Genomic DNA, 22,362 nt, shown 5'->3' with positions numbered 1-22,362 from the left:
ATTCGTCCATCTGTCCATCCTTCCATCCATCTATCCACCCACCCATATCTATCTGAGCCGTCTATGGTAGAAAAAAAGCAACTTGGGCAGAGGCTAGAGAAGACAAGCATGGTGTGAGACTGCCCTCTAGAGATTGCTCCAGGAAAGTGCAGGTGGGGAGCTCCCTCTTTCAGGATAAGATCAACCCCGCCACTCGTTCACTCATTCACATTTATTGAGCGAGTACCTACCTATACCCGGCACCGTGTACTTACCTGTTCTGGGAACAAAAGACAAATACAAAGAGAAACACCACACGTCCCTGTTCTCCAGGAGGTCACCATGTTGTAGCAGTGACTGCAAACACATAAACAAATGATTACTGTTCTGTGCAATGACTACCGGAGTAGATGTGCACCAAGTTCTATGGGAGCACTAAAGGCAAGGAAATAAGTCTGGGGCAATAGGGGAAGTCATCACAGGGAAGGTGGCATTCAAGATGGGTCTTGAAGGATGTGTAGGAGTTTGCCATGTAGTGCTGGGGAGGAAAGGCATTCGGGGCAGAAGGAATGGCAGTGTAGAAATGCAGGCTTGTTGAGGGCCAGCGAGAGGTGCGGCAAAGCTGGAGCATGCATAGTACTGAACAGTCAAGACCCAGCTAGAGGCAAGTGGGGCCAGATAGTGAAACTCCCACTCAAAAAACAGGAAGTGAGCCAGGTGTGGTGGTGCTCACCTGTAGTCCCAGCTACTCGGGAGGCTGAGATGGAAGGACTGCTTGAGCTCAGGAGTTTGAGGCTGCAGTGAGCTATGATCACACCTGTGAATAGCCATTGCACTCCAACCTGGGCAACATAGTGAGACCCTGTCTCTTAAAAAAAAACAGAAAACAGGCCATGCCCAGTGGTTCCTGCCTGTAATCCCAGCACTTTGGGAGGCCAAGGCAGGAGGATCACTTGAAGCCAGGAGTTCAAGACCAGCCTGGGCAACATAGCGAGACTGCATCTTTACAAAAAAAAAACAAACATTAGCAGGTCATGGTTGCCATGAGCCTGTAGTCCCAGCTACTTGAGAGGCTGAGGTGTGAAGACCACTTGAACCCAGGACGTGAAGGCTGCAGTGAGCCATGATCGCACCACTGCACTCCAGCCTGGGTGAGAGAGAGAGAGAGACCCCATCTCAAAAATAAAACAAAGCCAGGTGCGGTGGCTTATGCCAGCACTTGGGGAGGGTGAGGCGGGCAGATCACCTGAGGTCAGGAGTTTGATACCAGCCTGGCCAACGTGACAAAACCCCATCTCTAATAAAAATACAAAAAATAGGCCAGGCGCGGTGGCTCACGCCTGTAATCCCAGCACTTTGGGAGGCCGAGGCGGGTGGATCACGAGGTCAGGAGATCGAGACCATCCTGGCTAACACAATGAAACCCCGTCTCTACTAAAAAATACAAAAAAATTAGCCAGGTGTGGTGGCGAGTGCCTGTAATCCCAGCTACTGAGGAGGCTGAGGCAGGAGAATGGTGTGAACCCGGGAGGCAGAGCTTGCAGTGAGCCGAAATTGCGCCACTGCACTCTAGCCTGGGCCACAGAGCAAGACTCCGTCTCAAAAAAAAAATAAAAAAAAAAACAAAATAGCCGGGTGTGCTGATGGGCACCTGAAATACCAGCTACTGGATGGTATTTCCATCCAGCTACTGGATCCTCCAGCTACTGGAGGATCCAGCCTCAGGATGCTGAGGCAGGAGAATAGCTTGAACCTGGGAGGCGAAGGTTGCAGTGAGCCGAGATCACATGCTATTGCACTCCAGCCTGGGCGACAGAGTGAGACTCCGTCTCAAAAAATAAAAACTAAAAAGCAAAAAATAAAATATATAAAACAAAAAACAAAACAAAAGTAGGACATGTCGCACTTAAACTTAAGACTCTTTTTCTTGCAACAGTGGTTTAAAAAGAGGAACAAACAGGAAGATCTTGTTGCCTTTGAGGGGCTGTGGTTGTGCCCCTCAAAGTGACTTTGGAGGTTCTACACCACTCATGGTCACCCAGTCCCCCAGTTAATCCCAAGTGGGAGCTCCCAAGCAATTGCTGTGTCTGACAGAATGTGCCAGATACTTGATGTGAGGTTTGTCAAATGCCCAGATCCCAGTGATTGCAGTCACCCTGCCCTCTCCCGTTTTCTGCAGACCGAGATGCGGGCACCCAGCACCGCACCTGGGCCCACTTCATCCAGATCATGAAGGTGGAGGAGACTGCAGCCAGCAAGTGCAACTGGCCAGCAGTCACACAGCTCCATGACTCCAAGGTTGAGTTCCTGCTGCCTCACTGGGTCCTCTGTGGCCAGCAACAAGCCACGTGTCACCACCAAGAGGCCCGACATCTTACAGGTGAAGGGCCCTCTCACCCTGGGTGTGACCAAATAAACTCCTCAAGAACACCAAACCAAACAAAACGGGACGTGATGCTCTGACCAGAACTCTGTGCCAAACAAGAGGGAGGCCTGACCCAGCCATTCAGAGATTCTCCGTGGAGGGAGAATCAGGCATATCCAGGACCAGGATCTCAGACACTGAGACACAGTACCTGCCTCTCAGGTGGTCTCAGCTGAAGACATTAGTGCTGAGATGATGAGGCCAGGGTGGGTGGGGAACTTTCAGGTGGGAGTACGGGTGAGACAAGGGAGCAGAGCATGCTAAGAGGAGCCAGGAGAGCTTCCAGAACACCTGTGGCTCTCCTATCTCCCTAACAATTCCTGCTTCACTAGAGTTTCCTTCCTGGACAGGAATCCTGTCTTCACCATCAACTGGCTGCGAGACCTTGAGAAAGTCACTTAATGATGCACTGGCTGGGTGAGGTGACTCACGCCTGTAATCCCAGCACTTTGGGAGGCCAAGGCAGGAGGACCACTTGAGCCCAGGACTTTGAGGCTGCAGTAAACTATGATTATGCCATTACACTCCAGCCTGGGCAACAACAGAGAGAGACCCTGTCTTAAAAAAAAAAAAAAAAAAAAAAAGGCTGGGTACAGTGGCTCATGCCTGTAATCCAAGCTCTTTGGGAGGCCGAGGCAGGCAGATCACCTGAGGTCAGGAGTTCGAGACCAGCCTGGCCAACATGGTGAAACCCCATCTCTACTAAAAATACAAAAATTAGCTGGGTGTGGTGGCACATGCCTGTAATCCCAGCTACTCAGGAGGCTGAGGCAGGATAATCGCTTGAACCCGGGAGGCAGAGGTTGCAGTGACCAGAGATCGCGCCATTGCACTACAGCCTGGGTGACAGAGAGTGAGACTCCATCTCAAAAAAAAAAAAAAAAAGAGTAATGGAAAGCCCATCGTTAAGCTTTTGTAGGATACATGGTGGCCCAGCCAAAGACTGGATTTAATAGCCCTCCTTGCAGCTAGTTGTGGCCATGAAACTAAGTTCTGGCCAATGGGAGGTGAGCAGTAGGGAGTTGTGCAACTTCTAGATCCCATGCTTAGAAGGAAGAAAGTTGCTTGCTCTTCATTTTTCTCCTTCCTGCTGATTGAGAAGTGGTAACACCTGGCGTAGCCACCTTAGCCACAGAGATGGAAGCCACATGTTGAGGATGGCAGAGTCACTCTGAAAACCCCGAGCTGCTCACCTCTTACTGCTACATGAAAAATAAATGATCTTCTTTCGGATCTATCTTACCTAAGCCTCTGGATTCTGGTGCCTCTTTGTTATAGCAGATTACCACGTACCTTTAATTAATGCAGCATGTTTTTTAAAAATAATCCTTTCCTGTTAGAAAAGTGGGCAAAAGGCATTAGGTGATGGTTCACTCACACAAAAAAGGGCTACAAATGGCCTTTACATATGTGAAAATATGCTGAACTTCACTTAGAAGAGAAACGCAAGTTAAAACCACACTATGAGACTATTTTACATTAATCACATTGGCAGAAATTCAAAGGCTCAACCATACACTCTGTGGCAAGGCTGTGTGGGAAATAGGTATTCTCATAGTTGGCTGGTGGGAGTGCAAAATAGACCAGGCGCAGTGGCTTACGCCTGTAGTCCCAACACTTTGAGAGGCCAAAGTGGGAGGATCGCTTGAGGCCAGGAGTTCCAGGCTGCAGTGAGCTATGATTGCACCACTGCACTCTAGCCTGGGCAATAAAGACCCCAACCCTAAAAAAACAAAACAAAAAAAAAAAACAGAAGAAAATAAACATATCAGAATTGGCACTATCTTCCTCCAAGAGGGCAAAAGCTTGTCCCCTTGCTCCATGAGGGGAGTATTTCATGCTCTGGAGCTCCCCATGGGCTCAGGCTGCATCTGATCTCCAAATGAGATCAGATCCTTGCTTCCCCTTTCCCCGCTTCCCCCGCTTCCCTTATGTCCTGCTCCGGAGAACAGTCTGTCCAACAATCACTTGCACAAGCATCCCGGTTTCAGGCTGTGCTCTAGTGAACCCAGCCTAAGATACATGACGCTTACTAACCAGTCAATAGCAAGGAAATGGAATGGCCAGCACTCGCTTCAGGCTCTGCCTCTGTGTGAGTTGCTGACACACAGAACATCGCAGAGGAGGAACACCGGGCCCAAACCGGTGAGTGACTAAGAATTAAGAAGAAAACATGGTTCTTGGTAAGGCAATCAAACTAACAGAGGTGCTCTGGGAAGTCACACTCTTGGGGGAAGAAAAGAACCCTTGACCAGGCACATGGGCTCACCCCTGTAATCCCAGCACTTTGGGAGGCTGAGGCAGGCGGATCACCTGAGGTCAGAAGTTCAAGACCAGCCTGGCCAACATGGTGAAACCCTGTCTCTACTAAAAGTACAAAAATTAGCTGGGCGTGGTGGTGGGTGCCTGTAATCCCAGCTACTCGAGGCAGAGACAGAAGAATCGCTTGAACCAGGGAGGCGGAGGTTGCAGTGAGCTGAGATCGTGCCACTGCACTCCAGCCTGGGTGACAGAGTGAGACTCCATCTCAAAAAAAAGAGAAAGAAAACTGCAAGATATTTTCTTTGTTTTTGTTTTCAGACAGGGTCCCACTCAGCTGCTCAGGCTGGAGTGCAGTGGCACGATAATAGCTCACTGCAGCCTTGATCTCCTGGGCTCAAGCGATCCTCCCACCTCAGCCTACTGAGGCCCGGCTTTTTTTTTTTTTTTCTTAAGTAGAGATGAGGTCTTGCTATGTCGCCCAATATGGTCTCAAAATCCTGAGATCAAGTGATCCTCATGCTTTGGCCTCCCGAAGTGGTAGGATTAAAGGCGTGAACTACCGCATCTGGCCAGATCTTAGCTGTTGGAATAAGGGTATTCATTCATTAATTCAATAATTTACTAATCGAGCACCTACTCCATGCCAGGTACTATCCTAAGCACAGTGAACAAAACAGGCAAAGATCCCTGCCCTCAAAGAGCTTAAATTATAGAAAGAATAAAGATGAAAAATATAATAGTAAACATAACAAATAATGATATGGGTAAGAAGTTCATAGAGACTAGGGAAGAGACAATTGCAATCTTAAATAGGGAGGTCAGGCAGGTCTCACCGAAAAGGCAAGATTTGAGCAAGACATGAAAGAAACTAGGTGCTGGGGGCGGTGGCTCACGCCTGTAATCCCGGCACTTCGGCAGGCTGAGGCGGGAGGATCACCTGAGGTTGGGAGCTCGAGACCAGCCTGACCAACATGGAGAAACCCCGTCTCTACTAAAAATACAAAATTAGCTGGGCGTGGCGGCGCCTGTAATCCCAGCTCCTGGGGAGGCTGAGGCAGGAGAATCGCTTGAACCCGGGAGGCAGAGGTTGCGGTGAGCTGAGATTGCGCCACTGCATTCCAGCCTGGGAAACCAGAGCGAAACTCCATCTCAAAAAAAAAAGAAAAAAGAAAAAGAAAAGAAAAACCCAAACCTCGGGTCTCTCCAAAGTATCTCCCACTGAGCTCCCTCTACTGGACAAATGTGAAATTGCTTCCCCTTTTAAAGATAATCTACCGATAGTTGTGGAATGCAACAACCATGTAAGACTAACCTTCCAAAATGGATTAGAGGCCCGGTGCGGTACTTTGGGAAACCGAGGCGGGCGGATCACTTGAGGTCAGGAGTTCGAGACGAGCCTAACCAACATGGTGAAACCCCGTCTCTACTAAAAATATAAAAATCAGCCAGGCGTTGTGGTGCACGCCTGTAATCTCAGCTACTCGGGAGGCTGAGGCAGGAGAATCACTTGAACCCAGGAGGCGGAGGTTGCAGTGGGCCAAGATCCAGTCACTGCACTCCAGCCTGGGTGACAGAGTGAGACACTCCCATCTCAAAACAAATAAACAAAAAAGCGGATTAGGGGAGAAAGGCTCCCATGAGACACCTCCACCCCCATTATTCACCATCCATACCCTGGGGCTAAGGCCCGTAACTGGAGAGGAACTGGGATGGATGAAAGCACCCCCCTGGGCCAGGTGCAGTGGCCTGTAATCCTGGCACCTTGGGAGGCCGAGGCCCATGGATCTCTTGAGGCCAGGAGTTAGTTCGAGACCAACATGGCAAAACCCCGTCTCTAAAAAGAAAAAGAAAGAAAGAAAAAGAAAGAAAGAAAAGAACACCCCCTAAGCAAGCCTTGCTCTGAATCCTTACTAGGCCTGGAAATTCTTAAAGAAGACAAGCTTCCTGGTTTGAGTTTTTTAGCAGTGACTCCCCCTAAATGAAATGCTCAAGCCATCAGGTGTTTTAGGAATTGTAGCACCAGGAAAAAACAATACATAGTGCTGGCCAACCGAGGCCTGAGATTTTTTTAAAGCCAATATTGCAGGAAGACAACCCCAGACAGACATACAAAAGATTCCCGCAATCGTAGGAAGTGGATGGCTCAAACTGCACAGTTCCCAACAGGAAACCCTACTCATTGCTTCTCTTTGGAGCATTCCTGAAGGATGCTTGTTATACAAGGGAAGTCTTCCAAACAGGTAGACCATAGGGACCAAAGAACTCACTGTCCAGGAAGTGAGTTACATAAAAACGAGGCTTGTGAACTTTGTTGGTTCTGTCATTGGCTGCTTCTATCATTTACCTGTACAGCCTTGTCCAGCAAGACACAACACAGCTCCTGGACCAATGGCTAAGTATGGTGCTTCCCTGGAGGTGTCCCTTTTCTTAATGGTAGCTATTGTGAATGTCCCTTTTTTTTTCCTCCCACTATTGCATGTGAGTAGTGATTAATAGTAGGTATTGACAATCAATTAAAATTGGGAAATTGTAATGGTCAGTAATATATAAGGAAATATACCTTAAAATTGATACTACATATGTGTGTATATTTAGGAATATTTTGTGTTCGAAAAATTCAATGAACCAATAAAAGTAGATTAACATGTCTTGGTCACTAAAATGCTGGCAGGTGCAAAACTGATTATAGAAATAAATTGGGAGGCCAGGCGCGGTGGCTCACGCCTGTAACCCCAGCACTTTGGGAGGCCGAGGCAGGTGGATCACGAGGTCAGGAGTTCAAGATCAGCCTGGCCAAGATGGTGAAACCCCATCTCTACTAAAAATACAAAAATTAGCCAGGCATGGTGGCGGACACCTGTAATCCCAGCTACTCGGGAGGCTGAAGCAGCAGAACTGGAATTGCTTGAACCTGGGAGGTGGAGGTTGCAGTGAGCCGAGGTTGCACCATTGCACTTCAGCCTGGGCGACAGAGCAAGACTCCATCTCAAAAAAAAGAAAGAAAGAAAGAAAGAAAAGAAATAGATTGGGCTGGCCGGGAGCGGTGGCTCATGCCTGTAATCCCAGCACTTTGGGAGGCTGAGGCAGGCAGCTCACGAGGTCAAGAGATCAAGACCATACTGGCCAACATGGTGAAACCCCGTCTCTACTAAAAATACAAAAATTAGCTGTGCATGGTGGCGCATGCCTGTAGTTCCAGCTACTCGGGAGGCTGAGGCAGGAGAATCGCTTGAACCCAGGAGGCAGAGGTTGCAGTGAGCAGAGATCGCACCCTTGCACACTAGCCTGGCGACAGAGTGAGACTCCATCTCAAAAAAAAAAAAAGAAAGAAAAGAAAAGAAAAAAGAAAAAGAAAGGAAGAAAAGAAAAGAAATAGATTGGGCTGGGTGCAGTAGCTCACACCTATAATTTCAGCACTTTGGGAGGCCAAGGCAGGAGAACTGCTTGATCCTAGGAGTAGTGAGACCAGCCTGGGCAAGATAGTGAGACTCAGTCTCTACCAAAAAATTAACAAACTGGGTGTGATGGTGTGTGCCTGTGGTCCCAGTTACTCAGGAGGCTGAGGTGGGAGGAATGCCTGAGCCTGGAAGGTCAAGGCTGCAGTGACCCATGATTGTGCCACTGCACTCCTACCTGGTTGAAGGAGCAAGATCCTGTCTCAAAAAAAAAAAAAAAAAAAAAAGGGCTGTACCATTTGACTCTTTTTTTTTTTTTTTGAGACGGAGTTTTGCACTGTCACTAGGGCTGGTGTGCAGTGGCACAATCTCGGCTCACTGCAACCTCTGCCTCCCGGGTTCAAGCGATTCTCCTGCCTCCGTCTCCCGGGTAGCTAGGATTACAGGTGCCTGCCACCACACCCGGCTAATTTTTAAATATTTTTAGTAGAGACGAAGTTTCACTATGTTGGCAAGGTTGGTCTCAAACTCCTGACCTCATGATCCACCCACCTTGGCCTCCCAAAGTGCTGGGATTACAGGCGTGAGCCACCACGCCCAGCCCATTTGACTTTTTTTTAAAGACAAGGTCTCACTATGTTGTCCAGGCTTCAGTGCAATGGCAAAATCATAGTTCACTGCACCCTCAAACTCCTGGGCTCAAGCAATCCACCCACCTCAGCCTACCAAATAGCTGGGACTGCAGGCCTGTACCACCACGCCCCACTAATTTTTTGTAGAGATGGGGTCTCACTATGTTACCCAGGCTGGTCTCAAACTCCTAACCTCAAGCAATCCTCCCACCTAGGCCTCCCAAAGTACTGGGATTACAGGTGTGAGCCATTGTGCTGGCCTCACATTTTTTAATTTTTTAAATCAGAAGAGAGGGAGAACGAACTTGGAAGTTAGTGCAAAGATAATGACTGAGAACCATAGACTGAAGGTCTAAGTTGTTGAAAAAATGGAATGCAGGCTGGGCACGGTGGCTCACGCCTGTAATCCCAGCACTTTGGGAGGCCGAGGCGTGTGGATCACGAGGTCAGGAGATCAAGACCATCCTGGCCAACACGGTGAAACCCCGTCTCTACTAAAAATACAAAAAAAAAAAAAAAAAAAAGCCGGACATGGTGGCAGGCGCCTGTAGTCCCAGCTACTCGGGAGGCTGAGGCAGGAGAATGGCGTGAACCCAGGAGGTGGAGCTTGCAGTGAGCCGAGATCGCGCCACTGCACTCTAGCCTGGGCAACAGAGCAAGACTCCGTCTCAAAAAAAAATTATCTATCTATCTATCTATCTATCTATAAATTAGCTGGGTGTGGTCGTGGGTGCCTGTAATCCCAGCTACTGGGGAAGCTGAGGCAGGAGAATCGCTTGAACCCAGGAGGTGGAGGTTGCAGGGAGCTGAGACTGCGCCACTGCACTCCAGCCTAGTGACAGAGCAAGACTCTGTCTCAAAAAAAAAAAAAAAAAAAAAAAAAAATTAGGCAGGCGTGGTGGCAGGCGCCTGTAATACTAGCTACTTGGGAGGCTGAGGTAGGCGAACTGCTTGAACCCGGGAGGCGGAGGTTGCAGTGAGCCGAGATTGCGCCATTGCACTCCAGCCTGGCAACAAGAGCAAAACTCCATCTCAAACAAAAAAGAGAGGCCGGGTGCAGTGGCTCAAGCCTGTAATACCAGCACTTTGGGAGGCCGAGGCAGGCGGATCACGAGGTCAGGAGATCAAGACCATCCTGGCTAACACGGTGAAACCCCATCTCTACTAAAAATACAAAAAAAATTAGCCGGGCGTGGTGGCGGGCGCCTGTAGTCCCAGCTACTCGGGAGGCTGAGGCAGGAGAATGGCGTGAACCCGGGAGGCGGAGCTTGCGGTGAGCCGAGATCGCGCCACTGCACTCCAGCCTGGGCGACAGAGCGAGACTCCGTCTCAAAAAAAAAAAAAAAAAGAAAAAAAAAGAACTTGTGCTTTGGACCCAGACAGACCTGGGTTCAAAGCACCTAGCACAGTATTTGTCATATAATGAGGTATAAATAAATGATAGCTTATAACACTAACACAAAGAAAGACTGGATAATCTGCTCAGAAGATACCAGTTATGTGTTGTAGCCATGGTAGTGAGCTCAAAACTCCACTCTCCTTTTTGTTGTTGTCGTTGTTGTTTTTGAGATACGGTCTCGCTTTGTTGCCCAGGCCAGTGCAGTGGTGCAATCAGAGTTCACTGAAGCCTTGACCTCCTGAGCTCAAGTGATCCTCCCACTTCAGCCCCCTGAGTAGCTGGGACTACAGGTACCTGCCATCACACCCAGCTAATTTTTTTTTTTTTTTTTTTTGTAGAGATGAGGTTTCGCTATGTTGCCCAGGCTGGTCTCCAATTCCTGGGCTCAAATGATCTGCCCACCTTGGCCTCCCACACACTTTCAATTATACCATGCTAGCAGGATATTTTAAATCTCCACATGATATGAAAATGTACTGGCCCGGCACAGTGGCTCACGCCTGTAATCCCAGCACTTTGGGAGGCCGAGGCAGGTGGATCACCTGAGGTCAGGAGTTCGAGACCAGCCTGGCCAACATGGTGAATCCTTGTCTCTACTAAAAAAAAAATTTAAAAATTAGCTGGGCGTGGTGGCCCGCGTGCTGCAGTCTCAGCTACTCGGGAAGCTGAGGCAGGAGAATGGCTTGAACCCAGGAGGCGGAGGTTGCAGTGAGCCGAGATCTCGCCACTGCACTCCAGTCTGGGCGAAAGAGTGACACTCAGTCTCACAAAAAAAGAAAAAAGAAAATGTGCTGGGCACGGTGGTTCATGCCTGTAATCCCAGCACTTTGGGAGGCCAAGGCGGGCAGATCATGAGGTCAGGAGTTCAAGACCAGCCTGGCCAACATGGTGAAACCCCATCTCTACTAAAGATACAAAAAAATTAGCCAGGCATAGTGGCGCGCACCTGTAATCCCAGCTACTCAGGAGGCTGAGGCGGAGAATTGCTTGAACCCGGGAGGCAGAGGTTGCAGTAAGCCGAAATCACGTCATTGCACTCCAGCCTGGGTGACAGAGCAAGACTCTATCTCAAAAAGAAAAGAAAATGTTTTTCTGGCCAGGTGCAGGTAGCTCACATCTGTAATCCCAACACTTCCAGAGGCTGAAGTGGGAGGATCCTTGAGGCCAGGAGTTTGAGACCAGCCTGGACAACATAGCAAGATCCCACCTGTAGTCCTACATACTTGGGAGAGTGAGGAGGGAGGGTTACTTGAGCCCAGGAGATTAAGGCTATAATAGTGAGGGATGACTGCACCACTGCACTCCAGCCTGGGCAACAGAGTGAGACCCTGTCTCTAAAAAAAAAAAAAAATTATTAAAAAAAAAAAAGTTTTCTTATGAGTCCAGACTTGTGAGTTGCCAGATTAGTGTAATTTTTAAAATACGTTTCTATTATAAAGTACCCATACTCATAAAAATATAAATCAATTTATTACACCCTCTAGAATTAACTATTAATTTTTAATATTTTTTATTCTTTTTCCATGTGTATTTTTTCACAATTCTATGCATAGTTTTGCATTATAAAATATTTCTCAATATAAAATCTTCTTCAAGGCCAGGCGTGGTGGCTCATGCCTGTAATCCCAGCACTTTAGGAGGCCAAGGCGAGCAGATCACTTGCGGTCAGGAATTCAAGACCAGCCTGACCAACATGGTGAAACCCCTTCTCTACTAAAAATACAAAAATTAGCTGGACATGGTGGTGCGCGCCTGTAATCCCAGCTACTTGGGAGGCTGAGGCAGGAGAATTGCTTGAACTGGGCAGGCAAAGGTTGCAGTGAGCAGAGATCGCACCACTGCACTACAGTCTGTGAAACAGAGTGAGACTCCGTCTCAAAAAATAATAATAAAAAAATAAAATATTCTTCAAAAACATGGCCAGGCGCGCTGGCTCACGCCTGTAATCCCAACACTTTGGGAGGCTGAGGCGGGCGGATCACGAGGTCAGGAGATCGAGACCATCCTGGTTAACACGGTGAAACCCCCTCTCTACTAAAAATACAAAAAATTAGCCGGGCGTGGTGGCGGGCGCCTGTAGTCCCAGTACACGGGAGGCTGAGGCAGGAGAATGGCGTGAACCCGGGAGGCGGAGCTTGCAGTGAGCCGAGATAGCGCCGCTGCACTCCATCCTGGCAACAGAGCGAGACTCCGTCTCAAATAAAAAACCATGATTTTATTTCCTGTTTTATTTCTGCTTATTTCATCAAGTGAAAATATCATAACTTATTTCACCTTTTACTGTCAGTGGAACATTTACTTGTTTCCAATTTCGACAAACTGCAAATGCACATCTTTTTAAAAGAATCTGCATTTCTGATTCTTCAAAATAAATTCCTAGAAGTGATATTACTGGATGAAAAGTGGATGGACAGCTTAAAGGCTCTTAGTTACTCAAGAATTACTGGGTCAAAGAGGATGGCCCATTCACAGCCTTTGAATAAAAATAAATATTGCCAAACTGCTTTCAAGGAAGGTTTTCTAATTCATCCTCTCACCAGCAATATAGGAGAGCGTGTGGCTCACATTAATAAAAAGAACTCTGCTGTTTTGAGCAGTACTAAGCGGTGCGTTTAAACTTACATTTCTTTGATTAGGAAGGCTGACATTAGTTCCTGCAATTCATATTTCTTCCTTAGTGAATTGCCTGTTCCTATCCTTTGCTCGTTTTTCTATAGGGATATTATTTCATTCTTTCAGTGTTGTTTTTACAAAATAAACAATTTTTTTGTTTGTTTTTTCCCCCGAGACGGAATCCTGCTCAGTTGCCCAGGCTGGAGTGCAGTGGCGCGATCTCGGCTCACTGCAACCTCGGCCTCCCGGGTTCGAGCGATTCTCCTGCCTCAGCCTCCCAAGTAGCTGGGATTGCAGGCACGCGCCACCATGCCCGGCTAATTTTTGTATTCTTAGTAGAGACAGGGTTTCACCATGCTGGTCAGGCTGGTCTCGAACTCTTGACCTCAGGTTATCCGCCTGCCTCGGCCTCCCAAAGTGCTGGGATTACAGGCGTGAGCCACTGCACCCGGCCCAGCAAATGTTTTAGAAAGCCATCTGGATGCTAGTCCATGACTGCTGAACACCTGCTGAGGTCCACAAAACTGCGCTCACCGCTTGGGGACTTTCCAGCCGGCCTTTACTCTCCATGGAAAGCGGTCTTTCCACAAACCTCCACGGTGGGAATTACTGCAACGGCATCGGCTCTCCCGGCCTCGAATATCTCGCGGGATCTCAGCTGTCCTTGGGGGCCCCCCCCCCTCAGCACAACTACCAATCCCAACATGCAACGCGCCCCGTGGCCCAAGCGCCCAAATGAAGGCTCCAGGCCAAAGTCATGTGTCTGACTGCGTCACACGTCCCGTCATCTCCCCCCGCCTTTTTCTTCAGCGTCCACCTTGGTCGCCATCTTGCGCGCGAGGTTATGGAACCTCTGAGTCCCGCCAACTCTATGGTCGAGCGTTTCAGGGATCGGCCAATCGTAATCCAGATCTCGTAGGAAAGCCCCGCCTCTATCAGCATGGAGGCGGGAATTGCCACGAAGCTCCTGTGGAGGGAGAGGAAGCAGCTGCGTAAAGCCAATAAGAGTGGAGGAATCGATGACGTTAACCAATGGGGACGCGGGGATATTACGGCCAATGAGAATGGAGAAGGTCCAGGACACGTGGGTGGGGGAAGCTGAGCGCTGAGACCAAGGGCTAAAGCTGGGAGGTGAGTCTGTCACCTTGAGCCGGGCGAGCGCTGTGGGCCAAGCAGGGGTTGCAGGGCAGTAGGAGTGCAGGTGACTTGGGGCCAGGAGCCAGCAATAGGCAGGGTTGTGGGCTGGGCAGTGTGGAGGGGTATTTCCCCCCAGTGCTGGGAAAGGCGATGGCAATCTAGATATGGCCTTATCAATGAATGTTAATTACCAACGGTAATGAACGATTGACTGCCTCGGCTGGGGCGGGTCGGGGACTGCTGTGTAAGATGGGCAGGATCCTGCGCGACACCTGCCCAGTATCCGCCTCCAGTCTTCCCGAGAGACCATTCCCTTTCGCAACATTTCCTTCCTGGGGCTTGGGCACCTTTCCTTGACTTCCGATCTCCATGACTTTGCTTTGAAGACCCGCTGCTCTGTCCCTCTGACCTCTAATGCCCTCCTCAGCTGGGGCACGGTGCAAGGAAGAGCGTGGTCTAGGGAGGACGGGCGGGGGTGAAGGGGACGACCAAAGGTCGTCATTATAAGCAAACAACCAGGGTCTCAGTGGGATTATTATTACTATTTTTTTCCCCCTCTGCAGACTGAAAAAATGCAGACCGCCGGGGCATTATTCATTTCTCCAGCTCTGGTAAGGTGCCGCGGCGCGGTGCTCTGTAGTACCAGGTGTATGGTGTGGACGCCATCAGTGTTTAATGAATGAACCCAGGGGAGCTTGGCGTCCTGATGATGTAGGCTCTTTGAGGTGGCTGTAGGATGTGATGAAAGTAACCCCTGTTTATCTGGGCCTGTGAACCAAGCTATCTTGGCTTTGGAATGTGGTCAGAGAGTCTGGATTTGATTTTTATCCCCAGTCTGGCCTGGCCATAGAGACAGCCCACTAAAACAGTGGTTTTCAACAGTGGCTGCACGTTAGAATCATCCAGGGAACTTTTAAAAATCCTGATGCCTAGGCTGCACCTTAGACCATTTGCATCAGACTTTGGGAATGGGGGTGGAACCCAGGCATCTGTATCTTTTAGACTTCTCCAGATGATTCCACTGTGCAGCCAAGTTTGAGAACCACTGCACTAAAAATTATTTCAAAAAAGCCATGTTACAGATGGCTCTCTTTGGATGGCTATTCCAGTCGGTTTCCGGGGCTGACTGGCCCACTCCATTTAGGGTGTGTAGCTGTGAGTGTATTTTAGCAGAATAAAATTTCCCCCGTCTGATTACTTGGTGATCTGGGTATAAACCTTTCCTGTACCTGCTTTGGTATTAGTGTGGGTTCTTGTTCCATTCTGGGAAGCTGATTAAGGCTGTGCCCAAAGAAGTGAACTTTGGTTTGGTTTTGAATGGTGAAGGTTGCCACTGCTGACTATATCAAGCTATTGAGACAGCTGTCTCTGGGGCAGGCCTATCTGATAGGAACAGGAATAAATTGACCTTGAAATACATTGAACTTATTCTGTTTATGAAACCTGTAGTCATTTTTGACAGCTCAGCAATTAGGATTTTTTTTCCTTGACTGATTTGGTAGGATGTGGCTTTCTGATTTTACAGATCCGCTGTTGTACCAGGGGTCTAATCAGGCCTGCGTCTGCCTCCTTCTTGAATAGCCCAGTGAATTCATCTAAACAGGTAAGGGAGGAATAGCTCTCTTAGGAATGTTCCCAAGGCCCAGGGTGGTGGCTCTCACCTGTAATCCCAGCTCTTTGAGAGGCTGAGGCGAGAGGATCACTTGAGCCCAGTTGTTCAAGACCAGCCTGGGCAACACAGTGAGACCCCATCTCTACAAAAAAAATAAAAAAATTAGCCATGTGTGGTGGCATGTGGCTGTAGTCCCAGCTACTCCAGGGCTGAGATGAGAGGATTGCTTAATCCCAGAGGTCGAGACTGCTGTGACTATGCCACTGCACTCCAGACTGGGTGACAGAGCAAGACCCTGACTCATAAAAACCCATTCATTAATTAATTTTTTTTAAATCAAGGAATGTTCCCAGACAGGGGTCCTTCAGCTTAAGTTGCCTTTAGACCAAAGTGGGAGGAGAGTTGGAGAATCTGTATGCTTTAATAGTTCTAAGTCCCCCAAGGTAAGCCTTGTAGGTAAGAAACTTATAAAAGTGAGGTGTGCCTAACCCATGAAATTTCTCTAGTCCTGTCTGACAACAGACTCTAAGACTAATTCCCAGCATACTCTGCAATCAGAGTATTCTGCATTTACCAGGCAGTTTGCCAACAGTTTCAGAGCTCAGGTGGGTGGGGTGAAGGAGGTAGAGTCAGCCACCTGTCCTTAGGCCATACTATCTCTCTGCTATCTCGCCTGCCTTGCTTCTCTTTCTAGCCTTCATACAGCAACTTCCCACTCCAGGTGGCCAGACGGGAGTTCCAGACCAGTGTTGTCTCCCGGGACATTGACACAGCAGCCAAGTTTATTGGTGCTGGGGCAGCCACAGTTGGTGTGGCTGGTTCAGGGGCTGGCATTGGAACCGTGTTTGGCAGCTTGATCATTGGCTATGCCAGGTAAGTTTGGGTAGTCTACAGCATCTCCCACTGTAAATTCCACCCTGTTTGGGGAAGCCTCAGCTGGAGGAGCTCCCTTCAGGAGCCTTCAGGTTGATTTCATCTACATCATAGTTTCTCCAGAGAAAACATGCATCCAGCCTGGCTCACTTAAACTTACCAGGTTGGTCCACTCTGCTTGTCCATCCAAATCCCCAGGATCTGTGCAGGCTAGGCCCTCTCCCAGGAGTAACACTCCCCATTCACCTCACCCTCTTGTGTCCTCCCCTCCCCTCACCCCTTCCTCTCCCTCAACTGGCAATGATCTCTGTCCCTCCCAGGAACCCGTCTCTCAAGCAGCAGCTCTTCTCCTATGCCATTCTCGGCTTTGCCCTGTCTGAGGCCATGGGGCTCTTCTGTTTGATGGTTGCCTTCCTCATCCTCTTCGCCATGTGAGGCTCCATGGGGGGTCACCTGCCTGTTGCTGCTGCAACTCTACACCATTCTTGGTGCTGGGGTGTGCTAAGCTTTACCATTAAACACAACGTTTCTCTAAACCCCTGTCTGTGCCTCTGTCCTTTGACCTTCAGGAGGGCCTTGGTAGAAGGGTGAGGAGAGGGAATTTGCTCAGCCATGGGTGATGGGAACTCCTCAGGGCTGAGAAGGAGCACTGCCATGACTGTAAGAACAGAGGGTTCTCATGTTCTCCCAGGAGGAATATGGGTTTGTCTGAGTAATGAGATTTTTGCCTTTTCCCTTCAAATTTATTACAGTTGGCTGTCTGTATCCGTAGGTTCCATATTTGTGGATTCAACTAACAGTAGACAGAAAATATTCAGGAAAAAAAGTGAATGGTTGTGTCTGTACTGCACAAGTACAGGCTTTTTTTTTCTTGTCATTATTCCCTAAAAAATACAGTATAGCCATTATTTATATAGCATTTACCTAGTATTTAGGTATTGTAAGTAATCTAGAGATGATTTAAAGTATATGGGAGGATGTGCATAGGTTATATGCAAATACTACACCATTTTATATAAGGGACTTGAGCATCTGCGGTATCCACTGGGGTCCTGGAGCCAATCTCCCACAGATACCAAAGGATAACTGTAAAAACTGCATATTAATAGGTTACATTTTTGAAGGGCTTAATTTACACCAAGCATTTTACATTCGTTATCTCAACAACCCTAAGAGTTATAAGCACAACTTTAAAACTGTTTTGCAAATGACAGACCCAGGGTTTGGGGAAGCAAAATAACTTATCCAGTATCACAGAGCTAGTAAGTGGCAGATTGGGGATTTCTCCCCCAGGCCAGCTTAAACCTTAACTGCACTATTGTCCTATCTATTTTCTTTTTTTTTTTTTTTTTTTTTGTCCCATCTATTTTCATTCTGGTCACACAACAATTAATGTGGCACAGAAAGGGAAACTTAGTCCCAAAGAAGTTGTATAGCAGGTGAAAGGTAGAGGTAGGCTTCTATCTGCCTGTGTTTAGCCCCATTTGTAGGTTTCATTTTCACTATCAATTAGCCTTTCTCAGAGTATCTAAATGTTCTTAAAGCAGATAAAGTACACAATCCTGGTTCTTGGAGAATTTATCACCTTAGTTTTGCTAGGGATAAAAGACTATCTGGAGCCAGGCATGGTGGCTCACGCCTGTAATCCCAGGACTTTGGGAGGCCGAGGCAGGCAGATCACCTGAGGTCAGGAGTTCGAGACCAGCCTGAACAACATGGAGAAACCCAGTCTCTACTAAAAATACAAAGTTAGCCAGGCGTGGTGGCGCATGCCTGTAATCCCAGCTACTCGGGAGGGTGAGGCAGGAGAATCACTTGAACCCAGGAGGCGGAGGTTGTGGTGAGCCGAGATCATGCCATTGCACTCCAGCCTGGGCAACAAGAGCAAAACTCCGTCTCAAAAAAAAAAAAAAAAAAGATGATTTGGGGGTGTGTGCCAAATAATGAATTCCATAAAGAGCTTCGTCCAGCATCTTCCTTGGGTTCTCAAAGTCTATGCCCACCAGTCTTGCCCCTCTTGGCTAAAGTGGGACTGATAACCCATGTAAAATTAGCTAAGTTGACATCAACAGTTGCTGCTTCTCTAAGTCCTTGCAGGAGCAAGCCATGGACAGAGAACTCATGCAAAGATGCTGGGAACGTGGTCTGTCTCAAATTGGATGGCTTCAAAAGGAGTAGTAACGTAAAGTGGGATCCATTCTGTGAAAACTTTATACCTCAACTGCAAAATGTGAAATAGTGAAACCAAGAAAATATCTAATTGGTGTTAAGAACACCTTCTAACTGAAAGGCAACTAGCAAAGAGGGTTAAAACATACAGAAAATTTGGATTCCATTTACGTGCAATTTAAAGACAGTCATGTAGGTATTTAAGCATCTTCCTAGGGACCTTAGGGGAAGCAAAGAAATCTAATTCTAATGTCCTTGCCCTCAAGGAGTTTGGGGCACCAACAGAGTAGAAATAAGTACACCATGCCCTACATCATTGTATATGTGGGTACATGAGCTATGTGCTATAGAAGTTCCCAGAGGAAAAAGGAGGCTGGTGTGAGTTATAATAATGTGGGCTAACATTTGAGCAGCTGTGTGTCATGCACAATGCTAAGCACTTTCCACGATTATCTTCTAACATCCCTATAGAATAAGTCAGTTTACAGGTAAGTAAGCAAATGAAGAGGCTCAGAGAGGTGAGGCATTCTGCCTAAATTCTACTAAACCACAGCTGGTTAGTAAAGCTGGGATTCAAACTCCAGAACCTGTGTTCTTAGCTTTGTGCTGACTCATCTGAGGTTTGCACAAGTGTGGTGACTTGCCCAAGGTCATAGAGCATGCCAATGATTCGAATCCCAGTCTGACATTTATACAATCATGGCCTTTCTACCCCAGGATTTCTTGACCTTGGCATATTTGGGGCCAGATAATTCATTGTTGTGGAGGGGACTCCCTCGTGTAGTGTATGTTTAGCAGCATCCCTAACCTCTACCCATTCAATGTCAGTAGCAAGTGACATCCCCACCCAAGTTGTGACGACAAATTGCCAAATGTCAGAATGTTGACAAATGCCCCCTGGCTGGGGGGCAAAATCATGCCCATTTGAGAGCTACTGGTCTACCACAATCTGCTGCATCTCCTCAGCCTTTTCACCTTAAGAAACTCCCTCAAGTTTGCCCACAACAAGCCAGTGACAACCAGAAGCAAAGCCCAGGAATCTCACGGCTGAATAGGAAATGGAACTGAGGTTAAACTGGTGACTGATGTTTCACCAAGAGAGCAATGGATTAACTGGTAATGCTGTTACACAAACAGAATGGCACAGCTGGCTTCCTACCAGGTCACTTCCTACCACCTCCAGTGGCAATCAAGAAGCAGCCCCCAGGGAAGGTGGTTGCTCTATCTTTCCTGTGAAATTCCAGGAATCCAGTTTTTGCCAAGAGGCTGGTAAGAATTTCCTGCTCTTTGGTCTCAGCTGCAGAAGCAAGATGAAGGGAACGTCAACGTTTGGCAAGCGTTGCAATAAGACACACAAGTTGTGCCACCAATATGGCTCTAAGGCCTACCACCTTCAGAAGTTGACCTGTGGCGGGCCAGGCACGGTGGCTTACGCCTGTAATCCCAGCACTTTGGGAGGCTGAGGGGCGGGGAGGGGGGGGGAATTGGATCATGAGGTCAGGAGTTCAAGACCAGCCTGGCCAACATGGTGAAATCCCGTCTCTACTAAAAATACAAACAAATTAACCGAGCACAGTGGCAGACGCCTGTAATCCCAGCTACTCAGGAGGCTGAGGCAGAAAATTTCTTGAACCTGGGAGGTGGAGGTTGCAGTGAGCCAAGATCACACCACTGCACTCCAGCCTGGACAACAGAGTGAGACTCCATCTCCAAAAAAAAAAAAAAAGGTCGACCTGTGGCAAATGTGGCTACCCTGCCAAGCACAAGAGGAAGTATAACTGGAGTGCCGAGGCTCAAAGATGCAATGCCACTGGGACTGGTCGAATGAGACACCTAAAAGCTGTATACCACAGATTCAGGCATGGATTTCGTGAAGAAACAACACCTAAACACAAAAGGGCAGCTGTTGCAGCATCCGAGTCATCTTAACAATTTCAACCAATAGGCCGGGTGCGGTGGCTCACCCCTGTAATCCCAGCACTTTGGGAGCCAAGGCAGCTGGATCACAAAGTCAAGAGATCGAGACCATGCTGGCTGACACGGTAAAACCGCGTCTCTACTAAAAATGCAAAAAAAAATTAGCTGGGCATGGTGGCACATGCTTGTAGTCCCAGCTACTCGGGAGGCTGAGGCAGGAGAATTGCTTGAACCTGGGAGGCAGAGGTTGCAGTGAGCCAAGATCGTGCCACTGCACTCCAGCCTGGGCAACAGAGCGACACTCCATCTCAAAAAAAAAAAAAAAACTTTCAACCATTAGTCATGCAATAAATATTCTGGTTTTTTAAAATAATAATAAAATTTAAAAAGAATTTCCCTTCATGAAGGGCTCCAAACAGCCTTGGAATGGCTGCATTTATAAACTCAAGTCAGCAGAATTGGGAATGTGGTGGGTGGGCCCACGGAGTCCAGGAGAGTCAGGGGAGAATGCTTCCTTACCCCCTACCAAGCTAGTTAGTCCCAGAACTTTATCATTAAGGTTCTTTATCTAGGGTCCATGGACTGGTCCATAGATGAGACCATTTTGTTTAGTGTAAAATATTTTTAGTGGATACAGCAATGCATTGTTCTTGGGAGAGGGCCCATTGTATTCATTATATTCTCAGAGGAATAGTGAGCAGAAAACAATTAGCAACCATCACCTTAAGAGTTCAGCAATGGTGGCAAAGAGAGGGAATTAACGGGATAACACATAACAGATATTAAATTATTAAAAACAGATCTCATGGCTGGCGCAGTAGCTCACATCTGTAATCCCAGCACTTTGGGAGGCCAAGGTAGGTGAATCACGAGGTCAGGAGTTCGAGACCAGCCTGGCCAACATGGTGAAACCGCGTCTCTACTACAAATACAAAAAATTAGCTGGGCGTGGTGGCAGCCACCTGTAATCCCAACTACTCGGGAGGCTGAGGCAGGAGAATCGCTTGAACCCAGGAGGTGGTGGTTGCAGTGGGCCAAGATCGCGCCACTGCACTCCAGCCCAGGTGACAATACGAGACACCATCTCAAAAAAAAGATGTTACAATCAGAAGCTTCAAAACATCTAGTCCAAGTTCTGATTATTCTCTTTAGTGTAAGGTTTATGACCTGGTGGGAATTCTTTTTCATTTATCCCTGGCATTTAACCAAGACAAAAGGCTGGGCCCTGGAGGTCTACCCCAGAGGGCCATGGGACCCAGGATTTTAGGGAAGGGAAGGAGAAGGATCTTCATGGTGTATCTTCTCAGAGGATTGAGGCACAGCAGAGACCTGAACCCCAGGACACTTGGTAATGCCTGTCAGATGGAGGGCACTTGCCTAGGTGCCACGAGCAACGTGCTGCCAAACCTTGTTGCACCAAGAGACAGCCCAATGCACTGTAGTCAGTGCTAAGGAGAGAGAGGCTTTGATCCAGGTTCCTGAGTTCCACTCAGTTGTGTCAATTACCTCTGAGGGTATGGAAGTGGCTCCAAGGATGCACATGTTTGCCCTCTGCCCAAGCTGCCAGGGGAAAGCAGCTAAGTAAGTATTGGCCTTGAAAAAGTGAGCACGGAACTAAGAAGCACCAGCTTATGTTCTGCTCCCTCTGTCTGGCCCTTCCTCTCTCCCCCAGCTTAGAGGCCTCCCAGAGGTAGTTAACTGGTCCTTTAAGCAGCTGCCATCCCCTGCAGCCCTTCAGGCCCTGACTTGCAGGTTCTCTGTGCAAGCTTGGCTCAGCCTTTTTGGAAATATAATAGGTATAATACTGTTAAAATGAGGATACTGGAGGAAAAAAGAAGAAAAAATAAGCATGGCAGAGGAAGTAAATGCTAAGATATATAGCTGCCAAGCATGGTGGCTCATGCCTATAATCCCAACACTTTGGGAGGCTGAGGCGGGACAGTCATTTG

The 22,362-nt window shown here is 48.0% G+C and overlaps 2 protein-coding genes and 1 non-coding gene across 6 annotated transcripts; all 3 read left to right on the top strand.

The window, feature by feature from the left end:
• Nucleotides 1-1,878: 1,878 nt before the first annotated feature.
• LOC115934833 (small nucleolar RNA SNORA68) lies at nucleotides 1,879-2,006 on the top strand. The gene has a single exon (XR_004070575.2). It is a non-coding gene; the product is annotated as a small nucleolar RNA SNORA68 (small nucleolar RNA).
• An 11,685-nt stretch (nucleotides 2,007-13,691) lies between these two features.
• On the top strand, nucleotides 13,692-16,863 carry ATP5MC1 (ATP synthase membrane subunit c locus 1). Of its 4 annotated transcripts, none has more exons than XM_019027579.4 (5): nucleotides 13,692-13,836; nucleotides 14,406-14,453; nucleotides 15,368-15,445; nucleotides 16,176-16,327; nucleotides 16,648-16,863. In XM_019027579.4, exons 2-5 carry the CDS (start codon nucleotides 14,415-14,417, stop codon nucleotides 16,760-16,762), a joined length of 384 nt encoding a protein of 127 aa, XP_018883124.2. In that variant the 5' UTR covers nucleotides 13,692-13,836; nucleotides 14,406-14,414; the 3' UTR covers nucleotides 16,763-16,863. The 4 variants fall into 4 exon arrangements, with proteins under 4 accessions (XP_018883124.2, XP_018883121.2, XP_063562355.1 ...); XM_019027576.4 differs by having other exon boundaries at nucleotides 16,149-16,327; XM_063706285.1 differs by having other exon boundaries at nucleotides 13,782-13,906; nucleotides 16,149-16,327.
• Nucleotides 16,864-17,695: 832 nt separating this feature from the next.
• On the top strand, nucleotides 17,696-20,433 carry LOC109026973 (large ribosomal subunit protein eL37-like). The gene is made up of 2 exons (XM_019027575.3): nucleotides 17,696-19,895; nucleotides 20,224-20,433. Exons 1-2 carry the CDS (start codon nucleotides 19,582-19,584, stop codon nucleotides 20,423-20,425), a joined length of 516 nt encoding a protein of 171 aa, XP_018883120.2. The 5' UTR covers nucleotides 17,696-19,581; the 3' UTR covers nucleotides 20,426-20,433.
• The last annotated feature ends 1,929 nt before the right edge of the window (nucleotides 20,434-22,362 follow it).

The sequence above is a fragment of the Gorilla gorilla genome, chromosome 4 (genome assembly GCF_029281585.2).
Source record: "Gorilla gorilla gorilla isolate KB3781 chromosome 4, NHGRI_mGorGor1-v2.1_pri, whole genome shotgun sequence".
NCBI lineage: Eukaryota > Metazoa > Chordata > Mammalia > Primates > Hominidae > Gorilla > Gorilla gorilla.
The sequence above is the reverse complement of the archived record's forward strand: the minus strand, read 5'-3'. Positions and strand labels throughout refer to the sequence as shown.